Below are 21492 nucleotides of genomic sequence, written 5' to 3'. Positions count from 1 at the left end.
TTTGTAAATCTACAGTAGCAAAACGAGCACAAATTCTACTGCACAGAGCGAAGAAGCTGGAGGAAATCTCCCCTTCTCTTGAAGCACACACATTCAACACTGAGGCAGCTCTGCCCCTGCACTAGCTTTTGGCAGCTGTTTCTGCTTAAGCAGCCTTATGATTTATTTGCCACATGGACTAGCTTTGGAGGAAGACTGTTTTTACCTGTCCTCCTCCTCTTAGAATCACGGAGGTCCCCTTTGGCTTCATTTTTTTCATTCAAGCTACCCCACTACAGAACCTGCTGGCTAAGGGAAAGTGATGCTCTTGGTGTTCATCCACTGAGACGCAGCCTGACACCACTAACAGGCCTCCTCAGGGGACTTCTTAGTGCCTTGAAGGATCAGAGCTGAAGCAGTTGCCCTCTTCTGATGCCGCCACTTGGCTCGTCGATTTTTAAACCAAACCTAAACAGTGAGAAACAAGAAAGGAAGAATTTCTGCATTTCATTTGGTACTTGGAATAGGGCAGGCAGTTATACTCCTAGACTTTAGAGTGTGGCACTCAGCTTTAGGATACTGCCATGCGTTTCCCAATATAAAGTCTCCAGCACAGCACGCTTGATACAAGATCCAGTCCTCCTCCTGAAATCCTACTCAGATACATGTTAAGGGATTTAAGTGAGCTGTGACCCCAGTGGCAAATGCCAAAGTCATACAGGCCACAGAAAAAAAAGGGATTTACATTTGGGTGCAGAGTTGTGTCAGCAGAATGGGGTGGGGGTGTCTGTCTGCCTGCCTGCCTGCCTGTCTGTCTGTCTATATAAGTGTATCTATGAGAAAGTTTATGGTGCCAGGCCACCAAAATAAACCAAGGCAGCAGGCCTGTTTTATACTCTTCCATTACATGCCAAACCTAAACTGTGTTTTCTCAAATAACTAAGAGGTTCTGGGGCTGCAGCCCTGAAAAAGGAAGACCAGTGCCCGGGACAGTGTTCTCCTGGGATGCTTTGCAGCAGAGTGGCAAAATACTCATCCTGGCACCTCACCAAGTGGCAGGATCTCACCTCTACCCTCTCCTCCTTCAAGTGAATGCGGTTTGCTAGGTGCTCTCTGGTGATGACATCTGGGTACTGGTTCTGATGGAAAAGCGTTTCCAGGGCCTGGAGCTGGTCCTCGGTGAATATGGTGCGATGCCGGCGTGTCCGTCGCTGGATCTGGTGGAAGGGCTGCAGCTCGCTCGGGCTCCCCTGGGTACTCTGACAGGCCCTGACTGCCGAGTGAAACAGCCGCATGGGCCAGGGGAACCTGGCGTCTGCAAAGGAAGAGTTACAGTCAACACCCTTAGGAGACAAAGGACTGAAATGAAGATCCTGCTCAAGGCAGTTCCAGCGCAAGCTGGATCCACCCGAGTGGCTTGGAAGCAGGAGCAGCCAGCCAGCTGGAGCGGGCAAAAAGCTGCATGACCATGATGCAAGCAAGAGCTCAGGGAATCACTTCAGGAGAAGTGTGCAGGGAGGAAATACTGTCTGCATTTGCCTCATTTATTTATCAGTTGAAATATGACCAACTCCGGAAAATCACTGGAAACCTACAGCCCAGGTAGGAAGGGAGGAGGTATCTTTCAGTAATAAAATGGGGGATTTTTGAGCCTTTGGGTTTTAAGGCTTTTGGGGACCTTAATAAACACATTTTTTAAGGTTTTGCTACTTTTTTTTCCTAGATGCAGACAAAAAATCCTTCCCTTAAATGCCAAGTGAGGTTCCCGAAGACTAGTGCTGTCAAGACAAGCAGGCACAGCTCTGTGCATTGGCAGCACAACCACGGGGCCCTGTGCCCTGCAGAGAACTTCCACTCCTAGAAGCACCACCGTCCTTAAGTGTTTAACAATAAAACAGCAATGCCCAGTAACAAATAGCACCTGCAGTTTTTAAAACCCAGGAGCACTGCAGGAGTGCCTGTTCTTAAAAGCAGCACTGAGAACTCGCCCAGCTGCTCCTTGCCGGAGCTGAGGTCTGAGAAAACCTCCGTGGCAATGTGGCAGGCCAGACACTATATTGTTACTAAATCCCCAGGTTTTCCCCTCTACCCAGTGCTGGCACCAGCTGTGGTGCCCCTTGCACAAGCCATATGCAGTCAGTCAAACCCAACACTCACCCAGCCAACTCGGTGAGTCCTGCGGGGAACGGGCACTCGTGCGAGAACAGCAGCAGCAGTTGTAACCTGCAGCTTCCAGCTCTTCCTCCTCCTCCTCGTCTGGCAGGGAGCTGGCTGTGATTGCCTCCAGCTCGCACCGCCCCTTGGGTGCACAGTCCAAGAGCCCCTGGAGGCACAGCGGGACCAGGACCTGGGGGCTTTTCTCTGCCGGGCTGGAGAGGATGTTCTCGATGCTGAACGAACACTGCTTCTTCAGGCCTCTCCTGCTGAAGTCGATGCCAGACGCTGGCTCCGAAGACATCCTGTGCCAGGAGCAGCAGCTGGGGGAATGGGCAGCTCACGCTGAATGGTGCTGGCTCTCTGTGAATTAACAGTGGAGAGGGGTCTTACAAAGAAAAAGACCACTTACACTCAGATACCTTTTAAGGCAGACCAGCAAAGCCATCCAGAATCACTGTTTTGCCTTGGAGCTTAAAGTGGCCGTCATTCTTGACCTGAGTTTTTATTTTATACACACACCCCCACACATTCTTTCCTTCTAACCCAGCTGCTTTATAACTGAAGCCATCCTAAATATATATATATAGAGAGAGATATAATCCCTTTGGAAAGAAAACCGTAAACTCCCCTGTGAATATAATAAATTCTAACTAATCTTGGCAGCTTTGTGAAGGGTTAGTGTGGATCTAAGATTTAGCTAATCCCACTGAAATGACTCAAGAAGGAAATCTGATTTCTCCATCTCGGGTGTAGATTTGAGGTGGTTATGATCTCCATTGTGCTGGAGCCTCCAGTTCAAGGAAGGGGGAGGATAGCTGTTCCCAGCCCGGAAATGGACCAGAGGATTAACTCCTTAAAAGAAGCAAATTATCCCTTTCTCTGTCCAAATGAAAGCTTTCCCATCAAAAGAGAGCTGTCATATCATACAATATGAGAGAGAAGGAGAATTCAGCTTAATAAAAATCATTTTTTAATGCTAGCATAGCCTTTGGCTGCACCAGAACTCTTTGTGAAAGTTGATTTATTTTTCTGCTCAGAGTATAGAAATGGTATTCTTCCTCCTTCCTCTTTTTTTCCACCTCCATTGCTTTAATCACAATAATAATACAGATGCTTTGCATGTATCTAACATATGCTTTGTAAGGATTGAAAGCCCTTAATAAATTAGATTAGTGGTAGCTCACAGCACCTCTGTGACATAGATTAGTGGCATACAGTGGCATACAGCCACCCACAAGGGGATCAGATCAGCTGTAGCCCTGCTCAGAGTTACTGCAGAGCTGGAAGGGAAGGGGGTGAGCATTGCCTCTGTGTGAATGTAGACAGCAAGGCCCTGTAGTAACTCATGCAGGAACGTGTCCTTGATGCCAGAGCTAACATTCAAAGAAAACACCAAGGGCTATTGAACGAAAACACTGCTCACTGTTTAGTGAGTCCAGAGCAGCCAGTATTTTTGCCCAGCATGGCCAAGAACAAGTGCTTAATGAAATAAATTGGCAAGCATGACATGTTAAAATGTTTTCTTTGATATTCTTCCTAATTGCTTTCTGCTGTCAGGGTTTTTAAGGATCACATTTATAAGGTTTTCTCTAACAGTGGGAAGGCTTTGGACCCAGCTCCAGAGCCCTACATGCAAGAAGTGGGCTGTGACCCTGCTTTCCCAGGCTCTGCTGCTTGCAAATGCCCCCTCAGAGCCACCTGCATGAGTTCAAGGGCTCTTGTATTCCTGTTCTCTAACAGGAAATTAAAGCTGTTTAAATTCCCAATGCCTCTTAGAAAAACCCTCCTGAGGGTCAGTCCAGTCAGATTCACACCTAACACAACACTGCCTGGGCCACCAGCCTTTAGAAATAGCTAAGCATTGATTTTATGACTACATCGAGATGACCAGACTTCTACAAAGATTTGTTAGTTCAATTACCAACTTCTTCTTTTGCCTAGAAAGAGAAACTCCAGTGAAGTTATGTCCAAAAGCAGAGAGGTCCCTAAACTGCAAATCAGCACAGGAAGAGAAGCTTGGAAGGCTGAACCTCTGCAGAGCAAACAGCAAGGCCTAGTATATACAACAACCATGGAAGGAAAGAGGACATCTACCTCAGCACAACCTGAGAAAAGTCACAGCTTGAAATGTCTTTCGCCTTACAAAGGTGAAGTCTCAAGCAAATCTTTTTTGCACCAGCCACCATGGTGTACATCACGGTGGGAGAGCTTTTTTCACCGGGGAAGGCAACAATACTTCATATTAAAATAGTGGTGATGACAAGGTACTCGGATTTATAACAGAGTAGCTGGATTGTTTGAGCTCAAGTTGCTTAGGAAAGTATAAACCAAGTTTTCTTGTCCTCAGTGCTGTGTAAGCCAAGGTGGGTCGCGAGGCTTTCGAGACTCGCTTGGGGAATGCTCTCCCACTCTGTATTGCTTTGCGGGATAGACCGAGTATCAGTCCCATTCATGGAGTGATGAGGAGACCCACAAGAGAATGCAGTGAAAATATGGCAGGTTAAAATGTCTGTGTGACATCTCGTGAATTCATATTGAATAGCCCAATAACACCTCCAGCAGCACGCTGAAAATGAGAGCCAGTCTTCAAGCCTTATCGGTCCCCTTTCTTTTCTCTTTGGCTCTGCTTTCTGCCTGCTCTTTCTCACTCGATGGTGGTCATGCAGTCCTGGGAACTGATGCTCAGTAGCCTTTCTGCCTCTGACCCTTCAATCTCTTTAAAATCTGGCTTGGAAACAAAACATTATCTTTTCTCCTATCTCTTTCATCTATTCTAATTTTGTATTGTAATTTATAACTGTTGTCTATAAATCTCCAAATATTTGCTGTAGGCTTGAAAGAAAAGTGTCTTTGTAGCCTTCTGGTCTGTTCATTGCTACGTTGCCGAGACATAACTGCTGCCTGAGACACACTGGAGAACTGAGTTAGCATCGCTGGTCATTACAAATTGCTCCCTAGCCTTCACGTAAGTACCCAAACAGGGACACGCAGGGTGCGTGTGGGCCGGGCTCTGCTCTCCCGCGCACTGTGCGGCTCCAGAGGGGCTGCGCGGCTGGCAAGCTGAGCTCGGAAGGGCTGTGGGCATGCAGGATCCGACCCTCTATGTTCCCAGCTGCAATAATCATACCCCTGAAGCGGATTAATTCTCCTTCCCCATCCATAACAAAGGACGACTTTCCCTGGCTTCCCATGCCTGTCCCTGCCATCCCAGCACACATGCACTTAGCCTATTAGTATCTCCGCTGATTGCTTTCTTTCATTTCTCCCATACCTTTCACTTCAGAAAATGGACTGGTAATACTTCTTTTATCAAAGAATTACGGGATTTAGGACCCAGATCTTACAAAGAGACTTTTGATAGCTGCTGGTAATCAAATCCCGATCAGCAGACACTTCTCTGCACCCTGTTACCGGAGAGGAATAAAGGAAAGGGATTATTGATGTTCTGTTTACTGAGCCTCCAGGAGATAGCATCGCTATTTCATATTAGAAAAGGAAAGGAAAATAAAACAAGAAAAAAATGCAGACAAGGGAGGACAATATAGATATAGATAAAAAGCAAAGAAACAGGCTCTTATCATTTTCTTATTGGTTAAGGAGATTCCAAAGCCATTATAGAGGATTAGCAAAAAGGTTAATCTGCTTTAGCCGTTTGCTTGTCAAAAGTGAATTTATAGGGTTTGAAAATCCTTCCTATGGTGAGACTAGAGAAAATCCCCCTCTTCCTCCCCTTCCCCTCCCTTCTGCAGGCCGCACCAGGGGGATGGAACAGGGGCCTCCAAGACCCCGGACCGCACGGCGCCTCCCGCGGCTTGCCCCGTGCCCGGACACGCGGCCCGCGGGCAGCTGCGAGTCGGCAGCGCTTTCCCCACTCTTCGGCAGATGTAAAGTGGCCACGATGTTCGGGGCAGTGGAGGAGCCAGAGTGGGAGACGCGAACGTCCTCAGACATTGCTCTGAGTCGCTCAGGGTAGATCCAGGGGTGTTTTGCTCGTTCGTGGCGGTAGCAGTGAGGGCAGAGCAGCTAGATTTGGACTTAGGCTGGGACAGGGGCGGCGGCGCCGGGAGCTGCCCGGGCTCCGCGGGGACACGTCGCCCAGACCGTGGCCCCGCCGGCCCGCCTGCGCCCACGACGGCGGGACGCGGCGGGACGCGCCAGGACGCGGCGGGACGCGGCCCACCGGGTCCCGGCAGCACTAGAGGGGGCTGCTGAGTTTGCACAGAGCCTTTCTGGACTCTATGATCGGCGGCGCGCAGCCGGCGGCTGCCATGGGCGCAGAGCGGGAGGCGCAGGCCTGCGCCGCTTTCTACGGGCCGGGCGGCCTCTGCCCGGCCGCGCTCTCCTGCGTGCAGAGCCTGCGGCGCTTTGCGGGGTAAGGCGGCGCCTGGCGGGGCGCGGGCGGCCGCCCGGACCCCCGGCCCACCGCCCGTCCCCCGCTGCAGGAGTTCAGCCAAGAGGTGCAGGGACAGAAGCCTGGAGGAGGCTCTGGAGCTCGCGCGGGCGGCGAGCGAGGGGCTGGGGCCGCTGGGCGACGCGGCCGCCCGGCCCCTGCTCCGCTGCCTCCTGGCTTTCCAGGCGGAGGCGACCGGCAGCTCCAGCGCCTTCCAGAAACTCGAGCAGGTCCGTGGCGCGGCCGGCCGCGCCGGGGGGGGACGCCGGGCTGGGGGCCCCGACGCCGGGGGGCTGGGCTGTGGATGGAGCCGGGCCGTCCCCGGGTCCATCCAGGCAGTTATAAGAAATCTCCGGGGTCGCAGCCTGGCAAGCCCCCGGCTTTTCCGGCGCCTCCCTGCCCCGTCTCCCTTCTCGCGCTGCAGCGATGCTCTCGCGCATCCCTGCGAGCGGAAGCCTCGGGGACGGGGCGCGCGGCAGCCAGGCGGCTCGGAGCGCAGCGCGGCTGCGGTTTCTCCGGGGCCCTGGAGCGTGCGACCGACCGGCGGTGCGTTTCCCCCCCCCCGGGCAGATGGTCGCCGCGCTGGCGGCGGGCCGGGAGGCGCTGCTGTCCCGCGAGCTGGCCGCGCTGCTGGACGGGCTGCTGGGGCGCGCGGAGGTGAGAGCGGGCGCGCAGGGCAGGGCGCGGGCGCCGCGGCGCGTCGGGGCCGGCGGCTGCAGCGCGGTGCCCCGGCCGGAGCGAGGCCGCCGGGCAGGCAGCCCCGTCACCCCGGTGGGCACCGGGCGCTCAGGGCCTCCGTCCTTCGGCCTCGCAGGTGCTGCCGCCGGGGGACCTGCAGTCAGGTCAGTCCGTCCTGCTCCGCCGGGAGCTTCTCCCGGCCCCCGCGGTGCCCGCGGCCCCCTCCGCCGCCGCGCACGGGGATGTGCCCGCCGGGTCCCCTGGGTCGGCTGGAAGCCAGACCAGCAGCAGCGCCCGCCGGGCAGCCCGGAGCGGGGCGGGCCGGGGCGCGGGGCGGGCGCCGAGGCTCTCGCCTCGCCCGCAGTGTGCATGTTCATCGAGGAGAGCAGCCTGGGACGGCTCCACTGGAGGCAGAACCTGGCCCCGCTGCTGCGGCGCCTGGCCGCGACCTTGGCCTGGGTGCTGCGGAGCCCCCCGGCCGGGGCCGGCCGCTGGGGCTACCTGGCCGTCAAGGTAAGAGCCGGCACGGGATGGGGGGGATCTGCCCCTGGCGAGGACGGGCATCCGCCAGGACCCCCGCCCAAGGGTCCTCCCGAGTGAACCAGCATATAATCTGCTTCCGAGGGCTCTCCCGTCCCCGAGGGGCCCACAAGGAGCAACCAGGGTTTTTTTCTTTCCCCGACGTGAGGGATGCTTAAAGCCCTCCCCGCGGTCCGCATTCCCTCCGCTCCAGGCCTGCCTGCAGCTCTTCCAGGCGCTGCCCAGGGACGTGGCCCCGCTGGCGTGGAGCGAGGCGGAGAGGAGCGAGACGCTGCGGAGCGTCCTGGGACTGCTGCTGCAGGTCGTCACGGGCCAGGTGCGGCCGAGCCCGCGGCGCCGCGGGGCAGTGCCCGCCCGCCCCGGGGGGCAGAGTGCCGCCGTTCACTGCAGAAACGGTCCGAGGGACCCCGCGCCGTCGCCCCCGGGGGCTGCGCGGCCGTGGAGAGGGGCTCTGTTTCTTAGACGGCGTTTTCAGCTGCGCCCTTGCCTCCCCCGCGCGCCCAGGCCCCGAACAAGGACACGCGCCTGCTGGCGGGCACTGCGCTGAGCATGCTGGTGAACACGGCCCCGCGGCCCGCGCGCGGGGCCAGCGCCGCGCGGGCGCTCTGCCGGCTCGCCGACCAAGGTGCGTGCCCGTGCCCGAGCTGGGCACGGCCTCTTACCAGGGGGACAGCAGGGGCCAGGCATGTTGGGGTGCGAGGAGACAGAGGCTGACGCAGCTCAGCAGCAGTCCAAACGACACCACGCCACAGTGTCCCACTCTCCGGGCCCCGGAGATCCTACAGCCACCAGCCTTCTCCAGCGGTGGCTCAGGGACTAGCCAGACAAGCAAGGGGAGTTTGCTCTTGGATAAGTATTTGGGTTTGGTGCAAGTCTTTCTCCCATCTAACACAGCCATTTCCCCCTAGGTGTTGAGGAGCTGAGGTTTGGCGAGCTGACGGTGGAGGCCACCTCCATCCTGGAGCCAGACGGGCTGGAGAGGCTGGTGCTGACCAGAGGCTTGCTGACCTGCTGCAAGACGGACATCCTCAGCTGCCAGCTGGAGAGCTTCACCCACCAGGTAGGAGCGCTCAGGCTCAACAGCCAGAGATTTAGAGAGCCTTTTGCGTGGGGTGTCACTTTGGCAGCCACCGGTGAGGGTTTTGGATACCGGCAGGTAACATCTCTGCCAGCGTAGCCAGGCTGCGCCAGTCCGCACTGGCAGCTGGCGGCGTCACACGGAGCGTGCTGCCTTCTCCGCGCACAACGCGCCGGGCCGGAGCGTGCTGTCCGCTAAAGGTACCTGAGCAGCGATTGCCCTCTCCTGAGGAGCTGAGAAATCAGGCGATGCCGAAAGCGGCCCTGCGCAAGCAGAGCGGCAGCCGTGGGGTGAGCCCCCCGCTCGTAGAGCATAAACCCCGGGCTACCCCTGGACGCAGACTGCCCCCAGCTCTGCTGGCGTAGACTTAAGAGTCAAGGACTTTCAAAGGGGGAGTTAAAGGTAGCTATAAGCTGCTGTAGCAGCAGAGAAACGCACAGCAGGCTTCACCCCGTGTCATGGAGTGGTTTCCTTGCCCTGGAAAGCCCCCGTCTGCCTGCTCCCTAACGCGGCCGTGTTCCCGCAGGCTTGCTTGCTGCTGGATGTGCTCTTTCCTGCTGTGTGCACCCTTTGCAAAGAGCAGAAGGACTGCCAGTACTACTGCTTCCAAGGTAAGAGACTACGACCCCCTCACAGTAGGGCGGGGGAGTTTAGGCAATTCACTACCCTCGTGAGGCACCGCAGCAGCCACCACGGAGCTGTCAGCGCATTTGATCTTCTCGGGGGAAAATTCTCTTCTGAATCTGGACAACAGGTTTGGAAACTGCTGTTAACATCTGCTTCAGCCCATTTAACTCTAGCTCACACCTACTTTTGCACATCTGCATGGGCTGGTGGAGAAACTGCCCGCTTTGTGCGCAGGTTCCCTTAGTCCCCCCAAACGACTCGCGCTGGGCCGTGGTGCACACGAGGCTCTCGGGCTCACCACTGCATTAGGCCACTCTCTGCTTCCAGTTTTCTCGCTCTGGCTGCAACGCCTCCAGGAATGCCTGCCTGAGATCTGGTGCTTGAAGGGGAGCCGCATCCTGGCTGAGGACTCTGACCTCCTTGGCCAGCTCACCCAGCTGGTGTGGAGCAATGCCGAGACCCCGGTAAGGTCAGGTAGAGCCAAACCCCAGGGCCCCTGCAACCAGAAGCAATTCTTTCTCTGCCCAGCTCGGCCTCTGTTCCTGCTTACGGGTTTTGCGTATCACAGCCTCACCTGTTGGAGCTCCATCTGTCTCCTGGCCAGCACCTCACTCTTGTTGGGTGCTCCTGGAGCTGCGGGCAGGAGGGAGAGCTGTGCCCTCCTTGCCCGCAAGCTGGCTGTGGCTGCCCTGGGCCTGCAGGAGAGGGGCACCCGCACTGCTGAGGACTGGGCGCTCACCACACACAGCCTCCGCAGGGCTGTGTTGCAGTGCTTTGACCTCCCCGCGCAGCACCCAGGGGTGCAGTCCCAGCCGAGTGAAGGCCATGTGCTGGTTACAGCTTCACTCGCCTCCTGCCATCCCCGCTGGTGGATGAAGAGATGCCCAGCTCCTTAACCTGTGGCTACCCAGCCAAAGCACTGGTTGCCACAGAAAGGCAGAGCAGCTTTCCTAAAGCACCGAGGCAGGCGAGGGAACAAACTCTAACCTCCCAGCTGCCGTCCTTCCCCCCGCCAGGTGGAAGGGGTGTCCGAGTTTATCCACAGCTCCTTTCGGCTGCTCCTGGAGATCTACTGTCTCGAGTGCAGGCACTTCGAAGATCAGGAGAGGCCTCTCTACAGGCAGATGCTGCAGAGGGTCATCTCAATGCCGTGGCAAGCCAAAGCCAGATACGTGCCTCTGTGTGCCATCGTCCCCTACGTGGGCAGTGAGCAGGTAGGGAAGCCCAGGCAGGAGCAGGAGAGGCAGTTTGGGCCAGCAAGAGCTGCTAGCCAAGCCGGGGAGGGCTGACGTACGTGCGCTGCTAGTGGGTGACACAGCATCCGGCAGCCTGAGCCACAGGGTGGGACATGAGCTGGGGGTGCCACAGCATGCACCACTGGCACCCTCGGAGACGGGGCCCGTTAGCTCTCGGCTGCGTTCCCGGGACTGCGGGATCCTCTCTCTCTGCTGGCAGCCTCCAGCAAGCCTGCTGCTCTCGGGGCCTGCAGGCACCAGCCTGGTGCTCTCAGGAACATCTTCCTGGGCTTCGCCATGAAAAAGCATTCACGGCCCCAGGGAGAGACCCAGGAGATGCCACCAGCTGTGTCCTAGGGGATTGCCAGCTGGGAGCAGAGCTCTCTGTCACTTGATGCCCCCCAAAATCTGGCCAGAGCTGGCTAAAAGCTGTGGCTCTTGGGGTACCAGCAGTTGCTCAGTGCCACTGGGTAGCCAGAAAGTGCTGTCCGGATCCAGGTGTGTCCTGTGCCGTACACAGCGTTCAGTCCGGTGGCGAGACAAGGGGAGGCTGTGCGCAGGCCACACGTCGAGCGTCCCGTGCAGCGACATTTGGCTTTCCTCGCAGGTGCTGGATGCCTACCGGGACCTGCCGCAGCACCTCCTGAGCTGCCTGGCCACCAACCGCCTGTGCCCGGCCGCCGCCGAGGTGTACAAGGCCGTGGTGCAGCAGCAGCGCACCGAGTGGCTGCGGGGGCCGCGGGGCCCCGAGGAGGCGCTGGCCGAGCGCTGGGCGCTGCACTGGCTGCCGCTGCTCTCGCAGGCCCTCCGCTCCCCCGTGCCCATCCTGCAGAGCAACGCCGCCAACCACCTCCTGCCCTGGACCCTGCGCCTCCTCCCGGCCTCCTACGCGCCGCTGGCCGCCGAGTTTGGGGGCCGGGACGCAGCCGCGCTCCGGGCGTGGGTGGCGCTGCTCAGAGCGCACAAGAGCATCACGGGGACGCTGGCGGCGGAGGGCGAGACGCGGGAGCGCCTGTCGCGCTGCCTGCACGCCGGCGAGGAGGGCGTGCGCCTGGCGGCCCTGGAGCTCCTCTGCTGCAGCCCCAGCACCAGCCGGGCCCTGTCGGGCACCGAGGTCCGGCTGCTGCGGGAGTTTCTGCCCCTCAACCTCAACGGCGACTCCTCGGCGTTTCGGCAGCTGCTGCAGGCGGCGGTGAAGAAGGCGCTGGTCCGGCTGCGGGACAGCTCGCTGGCCCGGCTGCGAGGGAGGGCGCCGAGGGGCGCCGAGCCGGGCGCCGGAGCCGAGCCGCTTGCCCAGGCAGTCAGTGAGGCGGCTGCCCCGGCACCTCTCCGGCGGCTTTGCACGCACGTGCCGGCTCCGTAACGCGGTCCCCCCCGTGCTCGCTCCCCGCAGGCTTCGTGGAGTGGCTGCTGCAGCTCAGCGTCTCCTCGCTCACCCCGGGCTCCAACTACCAGAGGAAGAAGACGGCCCTGCTCCTCCTGGCAGTGGTTTTGGAGACCTGCACGGACACCTGGAGCCCCGAGCGCAGGAAGGGGCAGCCGCCGAGTGAGTAGGGGCCACGAGCCCGATGCATCGCGCTCGGCCACTTTCTGCTGCGCCCCGTTCAAGGCTGGACCTCGGCCACCACCTCCGTGTCCCCGCAGAGACCATGGCCGTGCTGCTGAGCTACGCCAGGCACCAAGGCTGCTGGGACTTCTTCTCACAGCCCAATCTGCTGGCGCTGCTGAGCTGCTTGCAGGACAGCACCAATGAGGTGAGCGTCCCGTGGGCCTGCCACGTCCCTGTCCCACGGCCCCCGCTGGGAACGGGCAGCCGAAGGCTGTGAAGGGCCATCCAGGAGAACAGCCAGGGCATCTCCCTGATGGCCACGCTCATGCCACCAGCACCTGCCTCTGCTCAAGCAAACGCTCTCCGTTATGCTCCGCTGTCTTGGCAGATCAGGGATTTGGCCTCGGAGCTGCTTGTTCGCTACTTCCCGGCGCCGTTACCCGAGCCTGTGGCCCTGGCTCTGTTCCAGCTCGCCCAGGAAGCCCTGAGCAGCCCCCGAGTGCAGGAGGCTGAAGCTGGAGCCGTGCTGATGGAGACGATCCTGCAGAAGTACGACCTTGCGGGCCCTCCTCCCCGGGGCTCGGCAGCCCTCGGGCCCCCAGGAGCGGGTCAGCAGTGCTGGTCCCTCAGAGGCTGCACGTCGACACCCCTGGGCTGACCGCAGCTGGTGGCGGTTTGGGTTTGAAATAGCCTTTAGCGGCGCTGGCTGGTGGTGGGTTGGGGTGCCGGTCCCAAGCCACGGGAGGAAGGCTCATCCCAGCACACACCAAGCAGGAAAGTCCCTCCTGCTTGCAGCAAGGTCAGCATTCGCCTCTTCCTTCAGGTCAGACAGCAGCACCCTGAGGAGCCTGTCCCTGGAGGCTGGAGCGGCCCCGACACCGCAGCCCCGCGGGCTGTGCTTTGCTCAGCACCTTCTCCGGGTGCTGCAGGCCCAGTACGCTGCGGCGCGCCAGGACTTGCTGCAGGCAGCAGCCACTAAGCCGATGCATGGTATGTACGTCCCCAGCCCTGCAAGAGGAGCAAGCGACTCCCACAGCAAGTTTCTTCTTCCCACGGAGTTTGGAGCAAATGGGCATCATACAGGCAGCTTGAGGCTGCAAGTCAGTACTGATGCTGTGGCCCAGCCTCAGTTTCCCTCTACGGTTTCTGGCTGCCCACCAGCCTGCCCTTGACCTAAGGACCCCGTTTCCGCCCTACCCATTTTGGCGAGCCTCGTCAGCAGGGGGTGTCAGGGTGGACGAGCTGGGGTCGCTGCCAGCACCACTGTAACCACAGCGTGGTGTTTGCCCAGGAGTGATCGCAGCCCTGCGGAGGTGCCTGCTGCAAGTGCCGGAGGTGGCCGTCTCCATGCGGGCGGCAGAGTGGGCGCAGAGCTGGCAGGAGTTCCTCACCAGCCTCGTGGCCACGGCAAGGGACATCACCTCCTTCCTCCTGGGTGCTCTGCAGAGTGGGCAGGGCCCCAGCAGCGACCAGCAAGGTGAGTACATCCCCGAAGGGGAGCCCCAGCCAGCCCCAGTCGCCCACCCAGCTCCGGCCCTGGAGACCCCGGTAGCCAGGCAGCTAGTGTCCGTTTTCAGGTCCCTTTCTCAACTATGCCTGAGAACAGAAATAGAGGTAGAAACTATTGCCTTTGGAAAGGAGCAGGCTGCTTGTGAAATCAAAGCAGCTGGCAGAGCAGCGGCGGGTGGCATCCTTCCAGCAGTGGCTTGGGGAGGGCAGAGCTGCCTAACGTGACTGCTGTTCTGCTGCTAGCCACATCGCAAGAGGGGAAGACCTCTGCCACGTGCTCGCACGCTGCACGGGACACGGCAGGCCTTGTGCCCCGGCCCCCCGTGCTGCCACGGCCCCCTCCCCCGGCCCCACGCTCCCCGCAGGCTCTGCCCGGCCCAGCTCTGCAGCAACGATGTCCGTCAGGCCAGTTTCTCTGCTTTGCAGCCACTGCCCCGTCGTTTGCGGACATGGGGAACGCGATCGGCTCCCTCATCATGCTGGGGAAAGGCCAGGGGCAGCGGGAGGACGACTCGGTCCTGCTGTCGGAGGAGCACAGCCTGATCCTGACCTGCTGCTGGGTGTCCGTGAAGGTACGAGCATGCCGCGGGGCCCAGGGGGAGGCACGTCCCCAGCAGCGGGGGGGGCGGCCCGGCGTGGCGTGCCCACGACCGCCGCTGGGACAGCTGCGTCCCCAACCCCGCTCCCTAGGGAGATTCCCATCCCGTTCCTCCGGGTTGTCCACAGACCACCTGCAGCATCCTCTCCCCTCCGCAGGGGGTACAACAGCCCCCTCACCTCCAACACCTCTCGCAGGAGCCCCTACCGCCCCCCATTCCCTTACATAGCGCAGCTGGTTTTATGAGTGCTGATAGATCCCGGCTGCGGGTGCCCGGCTGGGCTGGCGAGGTCGTTCAGGAGGGTTGGAGAGGGTCTGGCGTCCGCCCCCGCGCATCGCATGGCCACAGCTGAGCCGTGCCCAGGAGCAAGCGATGACCACGCAGGCTGGCCTCCCTGCTGTAACGCGGCTCTGCTCCTGCCCCCGCGGCTGCAAACGCCCCCGACCTCCCAGGGACCGCAAAGCCCAGCGGTCAGTCCGCGAGCTCGGACACGGGGAGCAGCCCGCAGACCCTTGCAAGGCAGCCCTCACCAGGGGCCCCCTGGCCGGGCAGGGCTGCCACTGCGAATCCTCTCTGCCTCCGCGGGCAGCAAGGCTGCACGGTGGCAGCTTCGGTGGGCCGTGTCCCATCGGGCCCCGCCGGTTCTGCCCCATCGGGCCCCGTCGGTTCTGCCCAGGGAGCCCATCAGGCGCCGAACCGACCGTGCTGCACTCCTGCCGCGCGCATGGCCTGGGGCCGGGGCCGTCGATCCAGTGGGACCAGCTTTTCCCCCAGCTTTTGGGTTCCTCCCAGGAAATCGGGCTGCTCTTGGGAGGCCTGGCAGAGCTGCTGCTGTCCCCGGCGCCCGCCGGACCCGCGTCCCCGCTGCCGCTCGCCAGCCTGCAGACGGCAGCCGAGGTCTTCCGGGAAATCCTGCTGCGGTGCCGGCACTGGGTAAGGTGGGCACAAGGCACGGCCGAAAGCGCCGCTCTGAGCTCCGGAGCCCAGTCCCCATCCCCACGCCGTTAGGTCTCCTCGCCCCCTTCCCCACGGCCGAGAGGGGCTTTCGTGGGGGCCGCGGCGGGCGGCAGCGGGGGGCACACGGCGGTGCTGAGCGCCGCGCCGTGCCAGGGCGCCGTGGAGGGCTGCAGCGTGGGCTTCACCAAGTTCTGCGCCGCTCTGCTGAACCACGCCGAGGCGGAGCTGCGGGCGATCCCGCCGGCCATGCTGGCCCAGGTACGGCTCGTCCCGTGCCCCGGGAGCCCCGCCGCGTGGCTCTGCGCCCCTCGGGCCGGGGGGCGAGCGCCGGCCTGGCAGCCGGGACGCGGAGGTCCAGCGCGGTCGGTCGCCTCCGCTCCGGAGCGGCTGCGGGCTCCGAGCCCGGCGGGTTCCCAGCCGCGGGTCGTTCCTCAGGGGCTGGAGGCGCTGAGCGGGCCCCGGAGCAGCTCGATAACGCGCCGCGCCGCCGGCTTCCCCATGCTCTTCCTCTGCATCGTCAGCGCGGAGGCGCCGGCCCCGGCCCGGCCGCTCCTGGCCCGCTGCATCGAGGCCCTGCTGGCCCTGGCCGCCAGCGCCCTGCCGCGCGACTGGGACCAGACCCTCGACCTGCCGCAGGTGAGAGCGGCCGCGAGCTCGCGCGCGCCGCAGCCGGCGCGGGGACGGGGCGAGCTGCGCCTCGGCCGGCCGGCGGCACCCGCCGCCGCGCGCGAGCTGGAGGCCGGGGGGCGGCCGCGAAGCCGCGGCCCCCGGCGGCTCGGCCCGTGCCGGCCGCGCCTGAGCCTCGTCGCCTCGCCCGCAGGCCTGCGCCCTGCACGCGCTGCAGGCGCTGGTGCGCGGCGCCGGGCTGGGGAGCGCCCTGCTGCCGCACGCGGCGCCCATGATGGCGCTGGCGCTGCGGGGCCTGGGCTCGCCGAGCTGGGCCGTGAGGAACGCCGCCATCCAGCTCTTCAGTGAGTAAGGCCGGGGCGGCGGGCCGGGCCGGCGCCTCGCGCCCCCGCGGGCAGCGCCGAGCCCGTCCCCCGCTGCCGCCGCCCCGCAGGCGCCCTCGCGGCCCGGCTGCTGGGGCAGAAGCGGAGCCGCGCCGAGAGCCGCCGCGGGGACGGCGACGGCGACGGGGACGGCGTGAGCCTGCAGGCCTTCCTCGGGCAGCACCCGCGGCTGGGCGCCCTGCTGCTGGGCGAGCTGGCGGCGGCGGCGCCGGGGGGGCCCCCGCTGCGCCCCGCGCTCCAGCCCGTCCTCACGCTGCTGGCCCAGCTCCAGCCCGGCGCCGACGATCCCGGCAGGTAGCGGGGGGCGGCCGGGAAGGGGCGGCGGGAGGGGGGCGGCCGAGGGCGCCGCGGGAGCCCGGCTCGGCCCCGCGCGGCGGCCGGCGCCTCACGCTCTCGCCCCGCAGCGCCTCCGCTCCCTTCGTGGCGCCGCTGCTGCGCCTGGCGGCCAGCCCCCTGTACGCCGTGCGGGCCACGGCCGCCAAGGCGCTGGCGGCCCTGGTCCCGCCGCCCCGGCGCCGCCGCCTGCTGCTGCGGCTGGCCCGGCAGCTCCCGGCGCCCGGCCGGGCGCGCTCGCACAATGCCCTGCACGGGCGCCTGCTGCAGCTGCGGGCGCTGCTGGAGCCCGACGCCCACGACCGGTGAGTGCGCCGCCGCCGCCGCCGTCGGGCCGCGCCGCCGCCCGGCCGTGCCGTGACCGCGGGCGCCTCCTTCCCGGCAGGGCGGCGGCGGAGGCGCTGCGCCCCGTGGCCCGGCGGCTGGAGGCCCGGGCCTGGCTGCTCACCCCCGCCCAGCGCTGCCCGCTCGTCCGCGCCGCCTTCCTCCAGGCGCTCGCCCCGCTCGCCGCCTCCTGCAGCCCCGGCTTCGCCGCGCGCCTCCGGCTCACCCTCGCCGCCGAGCTGCGGAGCCGCGAGCCGGGCCCTGCCGCGCTCCAGGTACCGCGGCTCGCCGGGCGGGAGGGAGGCGCGGCGCCGGCGGGACCCGGCTCCCGTCCGCCCCCCTGGGCTGGGCTCCGCCGGCGCCGCAGAAGGCTCCCCGGTGTCGCTCAGCTGGCGGCTGGCCTTTACCGCCCTTGCTGAGGAGTGGGAAAACCGCAGCTGTGTCGTTACGTGCGGCTAGCGCGGGGCACGGGCCGCGGGGCGCTGCGTCCGGCGCGGTCCGTGCCCAGGAGCGCGCGTCCTGCCTGCGAGGCGGGGCGTTCGGAGAGCTGCCTTGCTTTTCTTCCAGGTGGGCTCCGCCGTCCTCCACCAGACCATCGCCTGCTTCCTGTGCAGCGAGGCCGCCCGGCTGGCGGACGAGGAGAGCATCAGCTCCGCTTGCTCGCTCCTCCAGGAGCCCAATGCCGACGTCCAGTTCGCCCTCCTGAGCTGGGTGATCAAAGAGGAGGGAGGAAAGTGCGACGCGCTGGAGAAGGCTCTCCGGATAACGCTACTGGTAAGACAAGGCCCAAAAGTCACAAAGTCAAAAACTGGAGGCTCTCGGGCTGATGGGTCCTAATGCACAGTATGGTGTAGATGAAATGATACCTCCAGCTTTTTGCTACCTAGATGCTCATTAAAAAGCACAACATTCACCAGTGCTCCTTTCTCCCGTTATCTCCCTCTGGGAGGATGCACCAGGTCCAGAGCGTTCATCCAGTTCTGCTCTGGTTAATGTGCAGCATTTCTACAGCTTCTCTGAAGGCCATCAGGATCCCAGATTCCCCAGGGAACTAACCAACTGTCTATCTTCTTTCCCGTTATTGACCAGGAGAACTTACAGTCAGTGCTGCAAGACAGAAGGAACAAAGAGTTCCTGAAATTATACCTTGAAGCTTTGATGCATCTTTGCAGAAATCTCACGTCTTGGTCCGAGGATGCTTCCTCTAAGTTCCAGGGTTCCTCATCAACATGTATGGAAATTCTGCTCCTTATGATGGAAACTGAGGAGCCTGGCCCAGACCTCCTGTTCCAGGCCCTGTATGCCACTAGCCTGCTCCTCACCCTCAGGTGAGTCCATGCTGCTTCCAGAGGCAGCTTGGTCTAATTATCTGAGGAGCTTTTTCTTAGTTCTTGCTGGATGCAGAGCTGGGCCCTTGCAGCATAGCTTTTCTTCCATGGCCTATAAAATATAAAACAGCTGGTTTTGTGCCTTGGACCTCCGGGCGCTCTCCGGGCAGCCAGTGGCATTCTGCACACTCAGAGATCCTGGAGGAACTGGCTTGAACTCACTGTCGCCTCTCCCACTCTCTTCCTCCGGCCCCCAGCAGGTCTGGGGATGAAGCACAGCTGCTGGTTGAGCGATGGTGCGTGATACTGGAGAAGTGCAGCAAGTGTGTTTCTTCGGAGGTGCTGAGACTGGCGGCAGCAAGATCTCTCCAGCTGGCTGGCGTGGATGTGGTGCAGCGCTGCCAGGGAGCCGCCTGCCCTTCACTTGTCCCCGTGGCCCTGCGGTAGGTAGCTGAACCTGCACATTTAAATGGCCCAGGCCCCCAGGAGCATCACCCACAGTGCAGTTTCCAAGCAGTGCTTGCTCAGCAGACACCCCAGCCCCAGGGCACTGATGGGTAATTGCTTGACTCTCTTAAAGGCCATTTGCCCTTGGAAAAATTGAAGGGTGTTAGAGAATGCCCCACCTGCCTAAATGTCACAAACACCCAAAGGCTCACATCCTGCAAAAGATTTGAGGGTGGCATTTTAATCAGTCCTCCTTGCCACTGTGTTGGGACAGTCTGGGAGCATGCTGGATTGCACCTTGTGCTGCTTATAAAGTGGAATTTGTTTCCCTTCCTACAGGCTGATAAATGTGGGCATCCACCTCCTGCAAGATGAGGAGCAGGAAGTCCGGCATGAGGCCTCCAACTTTGCCAGTCTGGTGCACCGGGTCCCAGGAGAGCAGGTCCGAGATGGTTACATCTTCGTGCAGGCCAACACAGGGCTCCTGGGCCTTCTGCAGCTCCTCCTGGAAAAGTTTGGGGATCACCCAGAGACCTTTAGCTCATTGCTGCAGCACCTTCCCCTCATGGATCTCAGGGGCATCTTGGAAGAGCTGAAGGCCAACAAGTGAGTTGCCAGACCTCTGAAATGGGTATGAAGGAGGGATGCACGCAGAGCGTGGTGATGTTTGGTCCTCTCACCCAGCCAACAGCAAGTGCCTGCTGGGGGGATGCAATGAATGCTTCAAAAGCATCTCTGTCCCCTCAAATCAAAGTCCACATTGCACTGGGCAAGCTCCCACTAGCTCCCAGCCTTGCACTGTCCTTGCACCTTCAAGGGCTGAGGTGTAATAGGGAGTGTCATCTATGTTCCCTAAATCCTATGTCCCGCCTGGCCTTTTTAGGCCAGTCTCCAGGGCAGAGCTCTGGCTTTTCATCCTGGGAGCAACAGGGAAAGCTGCACGCACTCAGGACTGACTCAGTGCAATGAGCAGAGCCACCACCTTCTCAGGGTCAGGAAGAGGGCCCTGTGGTGCTGCCTCAGCCAACATGGGTCCCTGGCATCAGGCAGCATCAGATGGCCTGAAGCTCCATGTGTGGTTTGGCTTCCCTTCCAGAGCCAGCAGCCTGTATAAGGAGGATGAACCCAATGTTTTTGCGGAACCAGCTGTCCTCTCGCAGCTGCTGCTCCCCTTTCTGCTGCAGCTCCTTGAGAAGGCGTCCGTCTCCTGCCCACTCCGCGAGTCAGCTCTCTGCTGGCTGGAGGCCACGGGCCCCAGCATCCTACGTGACCTGCAGTACTGCAAACACCAGTGGAGCCAAGGTAGGGTGGGACACTGCATCCCTTCCCCAGGGGCCCACGAGAGGCAAGGTCAGGTGGCAAGTCAGTGGGGAGAAGCAGGGTGGCCTGAAGCCCTTGAGATAGGATATGTGGACTCTTCGCCCCCAGGGGTGCCTGGAGGAGGAAGCACCACTGCATTCATGCCCGTTCTTGCCTGCTCTCTCCACAGAGGCTGCTGGACCCTGGTGGATGAAGGCCCTGGGCTGCGCCAAGCTGCACACAGCCGTGGCCGTGCTGCTGGCCAGGGCCAAGCTCCTGGTCCGTGCACTGGAAGTTGTGCACGGGAGCACCGCAACCGCCCCGGGGCTGGGCTGCAGCGCCCACGAGCTGCAGCAGGAGCTCGCGCTGGTGCAGGGACTGCTGGCTCGGCACGGGCTGGCCCCCGGGCCGGGCTGGGGTGACGGGCTGAGGGAGCCAGGCCCTCCATCCGGGGCTGCCTGACGGCTCCTGGGCGGCATCACGCCGAGCCCCGCAGCCGAGGCGATGCTCTGCTCTCCAGCAGCCGGCCAGACCTGCCGGTTCGGTGCGTAACTCAGGGGAACCCCATTCTGCTGCTGGCACCGCCACGGCAGCCGGCCGGCCTCCGTTCCTCGGTGGTTCGTACAGCTCTTTCCTAGGCCTCCATCCTGACAAACACCGGTGGGGGGACGGTACTCAGCCCTTGTGCCTGCTCTGCTCTGTGCAGACTTTATGGCTTCTGTTGGGCTTTCACCACCTTTTTTTAACCAAGGTTTTAGGGCACTTTGCAAGGCTGGTGAACGGGCTGCAGCCTGGGCTTTTACTATGAATAAAGAGGCCAAGAACATCCCCAGTGTTGAAGCCTTTTACTTTTCCTGTTCAGGAGGGAGGTTAGAGGCTGGGGAGGATCCCGTGGGCGGTGGTGGAGCTGGGAGCACACAGCCTGCCCCAGGTAACGGCAGCACCTGGGCAAGCTGGAGGCAGCCTTACCCTGGGGAGGAGGAGGAGGAGGAGGAAGAGCAGGAGGTGGTGGTGGGTGGACAGGCTAACAGCAGCCTGCAGCTCCCAGTGGGGATTAAAATACCAGAGAAGCCTGCAGCCGCCCCAACAGCCAGGGCACCCAGGTGCACCCATGATTTGCCCTCCCACCCTGGGAAGGACGCAAAGCTACCGCACGGCGCTGGGGCGCCCACACTGCCCCAGCGCTCGCCTCCGCCTCGGGAGGCCGCGGGAGGCCCCACACACCTGGGCGCAGCCCCGAGGGGCCGGGCCGGGCTGCGCTCCACGGCCGCCGCTCTGCCGCCCCAACCCCGGCCCCGGCCCTGGGGCGAGGTGAGTGCGGTGGGACCCCGCTCTGCCCCCGCCCATGGCCGCCAGGCCTCTGTCTGTGGCCAGGTGCCTCTAGGCCCCGCTGCATCCATGGCACAGTCTGTCCGTGCCCCACTCCATCCGTGCCCTGCTCCATCCATGGCCA

General features: G+C 61.9%; 2 protein-coding genes across 3 annotated transcripts; one reads left to right on the top strand and one right to left on the bottom strand.

Annotated features, from left to right (window-relative positions):
* Positions 1–342: 342 nt before the first annotated feature.
* GSC2 (goosecoid homeobox 2) lies at positions 343–2437 on the bottom strand. Its single transcript, XM_062590319.1, has 3 exons — positions 2137–2437; positions 1047–1294; positions 343–447 (listed from the first exon to the last, which is right to left on the bottom strand). The coding sequence occupies exons 1-3, from the start codon at positions 2435–2437 to the stop codon at positions 343–345; spliced, it is 654 nt and encodes a 217-aa protein (XP_062446303.1).
* A 3959-nt stretch (positions 2438–6396) lies between these two features.
* Positions 6397–20867, top strand: LOC134148231 (tRNA (32-2'-O)-methyltransferase regulator THADA-like). Of its 2 annotated transcripts, XM_062590130.1 has the most exons (31): positions 6397–6508; positions 6579–6756; positions 7097–7183; positions 7341–7368; positions 7569–7717; positions 7938–8060; positions 8249–8369; positions 8653–8804; positions 9349–9433; positions 9777–9913; positions 10466–10663; positions 11292–11988; positions 12078–12230; positions 12329–12438; positions 12622–12782; positions 13057–13223; positions 13525–13710; positions 14169–14314; positions 15134–15274; positions 15452–15556; positions 15734–15934; positions 16119–16269; positions 16359–16602; positions 16713–16946; positions 17027–17240; positions 17533–17739; positions 18055–18293; positions 18554–18736; positions 19080–19346; positions 19837–20042; positions 20230–20867. In XM_062590130.1, the coding sequence occupies exons 1-31, from the start codon at positions 6405–6407 to the stop codon at positions 20499–20501; spliced, it is 5646 nt and encodes a 1881-aa protein (XP_062446114.1). In that variant the 5' UTR covers positions 6397–6404; the 3' UTR covers positions 20502–20867. The 2 variants fall into 2 exon arrangements, with proteins under 2 accessions (XP_062446114.1, XP_062446116.1); XM_062590132.1 differs by lacking the exons at positions 16119–16269; positions 16359–16602; positions 16713–16946; positions 17027–17240 and having other exon boundaries at positions 18551–18736.
* Positions 20868–21492: the final 625 nt, after the last annotated feature.

This window comes from Rhea pennata, chromosome 17 (assembly GCF_028389875.1).
Source record: "Rhea pennata isolate bPtePen1 chromosome 17, bPtePen1.pri, whole genome shotgun sequence".
Lineage (NCBI taxonomy): Eukaryota > Metazoa > Chordata > Aves > Rheiformes > Rheidae > Rhea > Rhea pennata.
The sequence above is the reverse complement of the archived record's forward strand: the minus strand, read 5'-3'. Positions and strand labels throughout refer to the sequence as shown.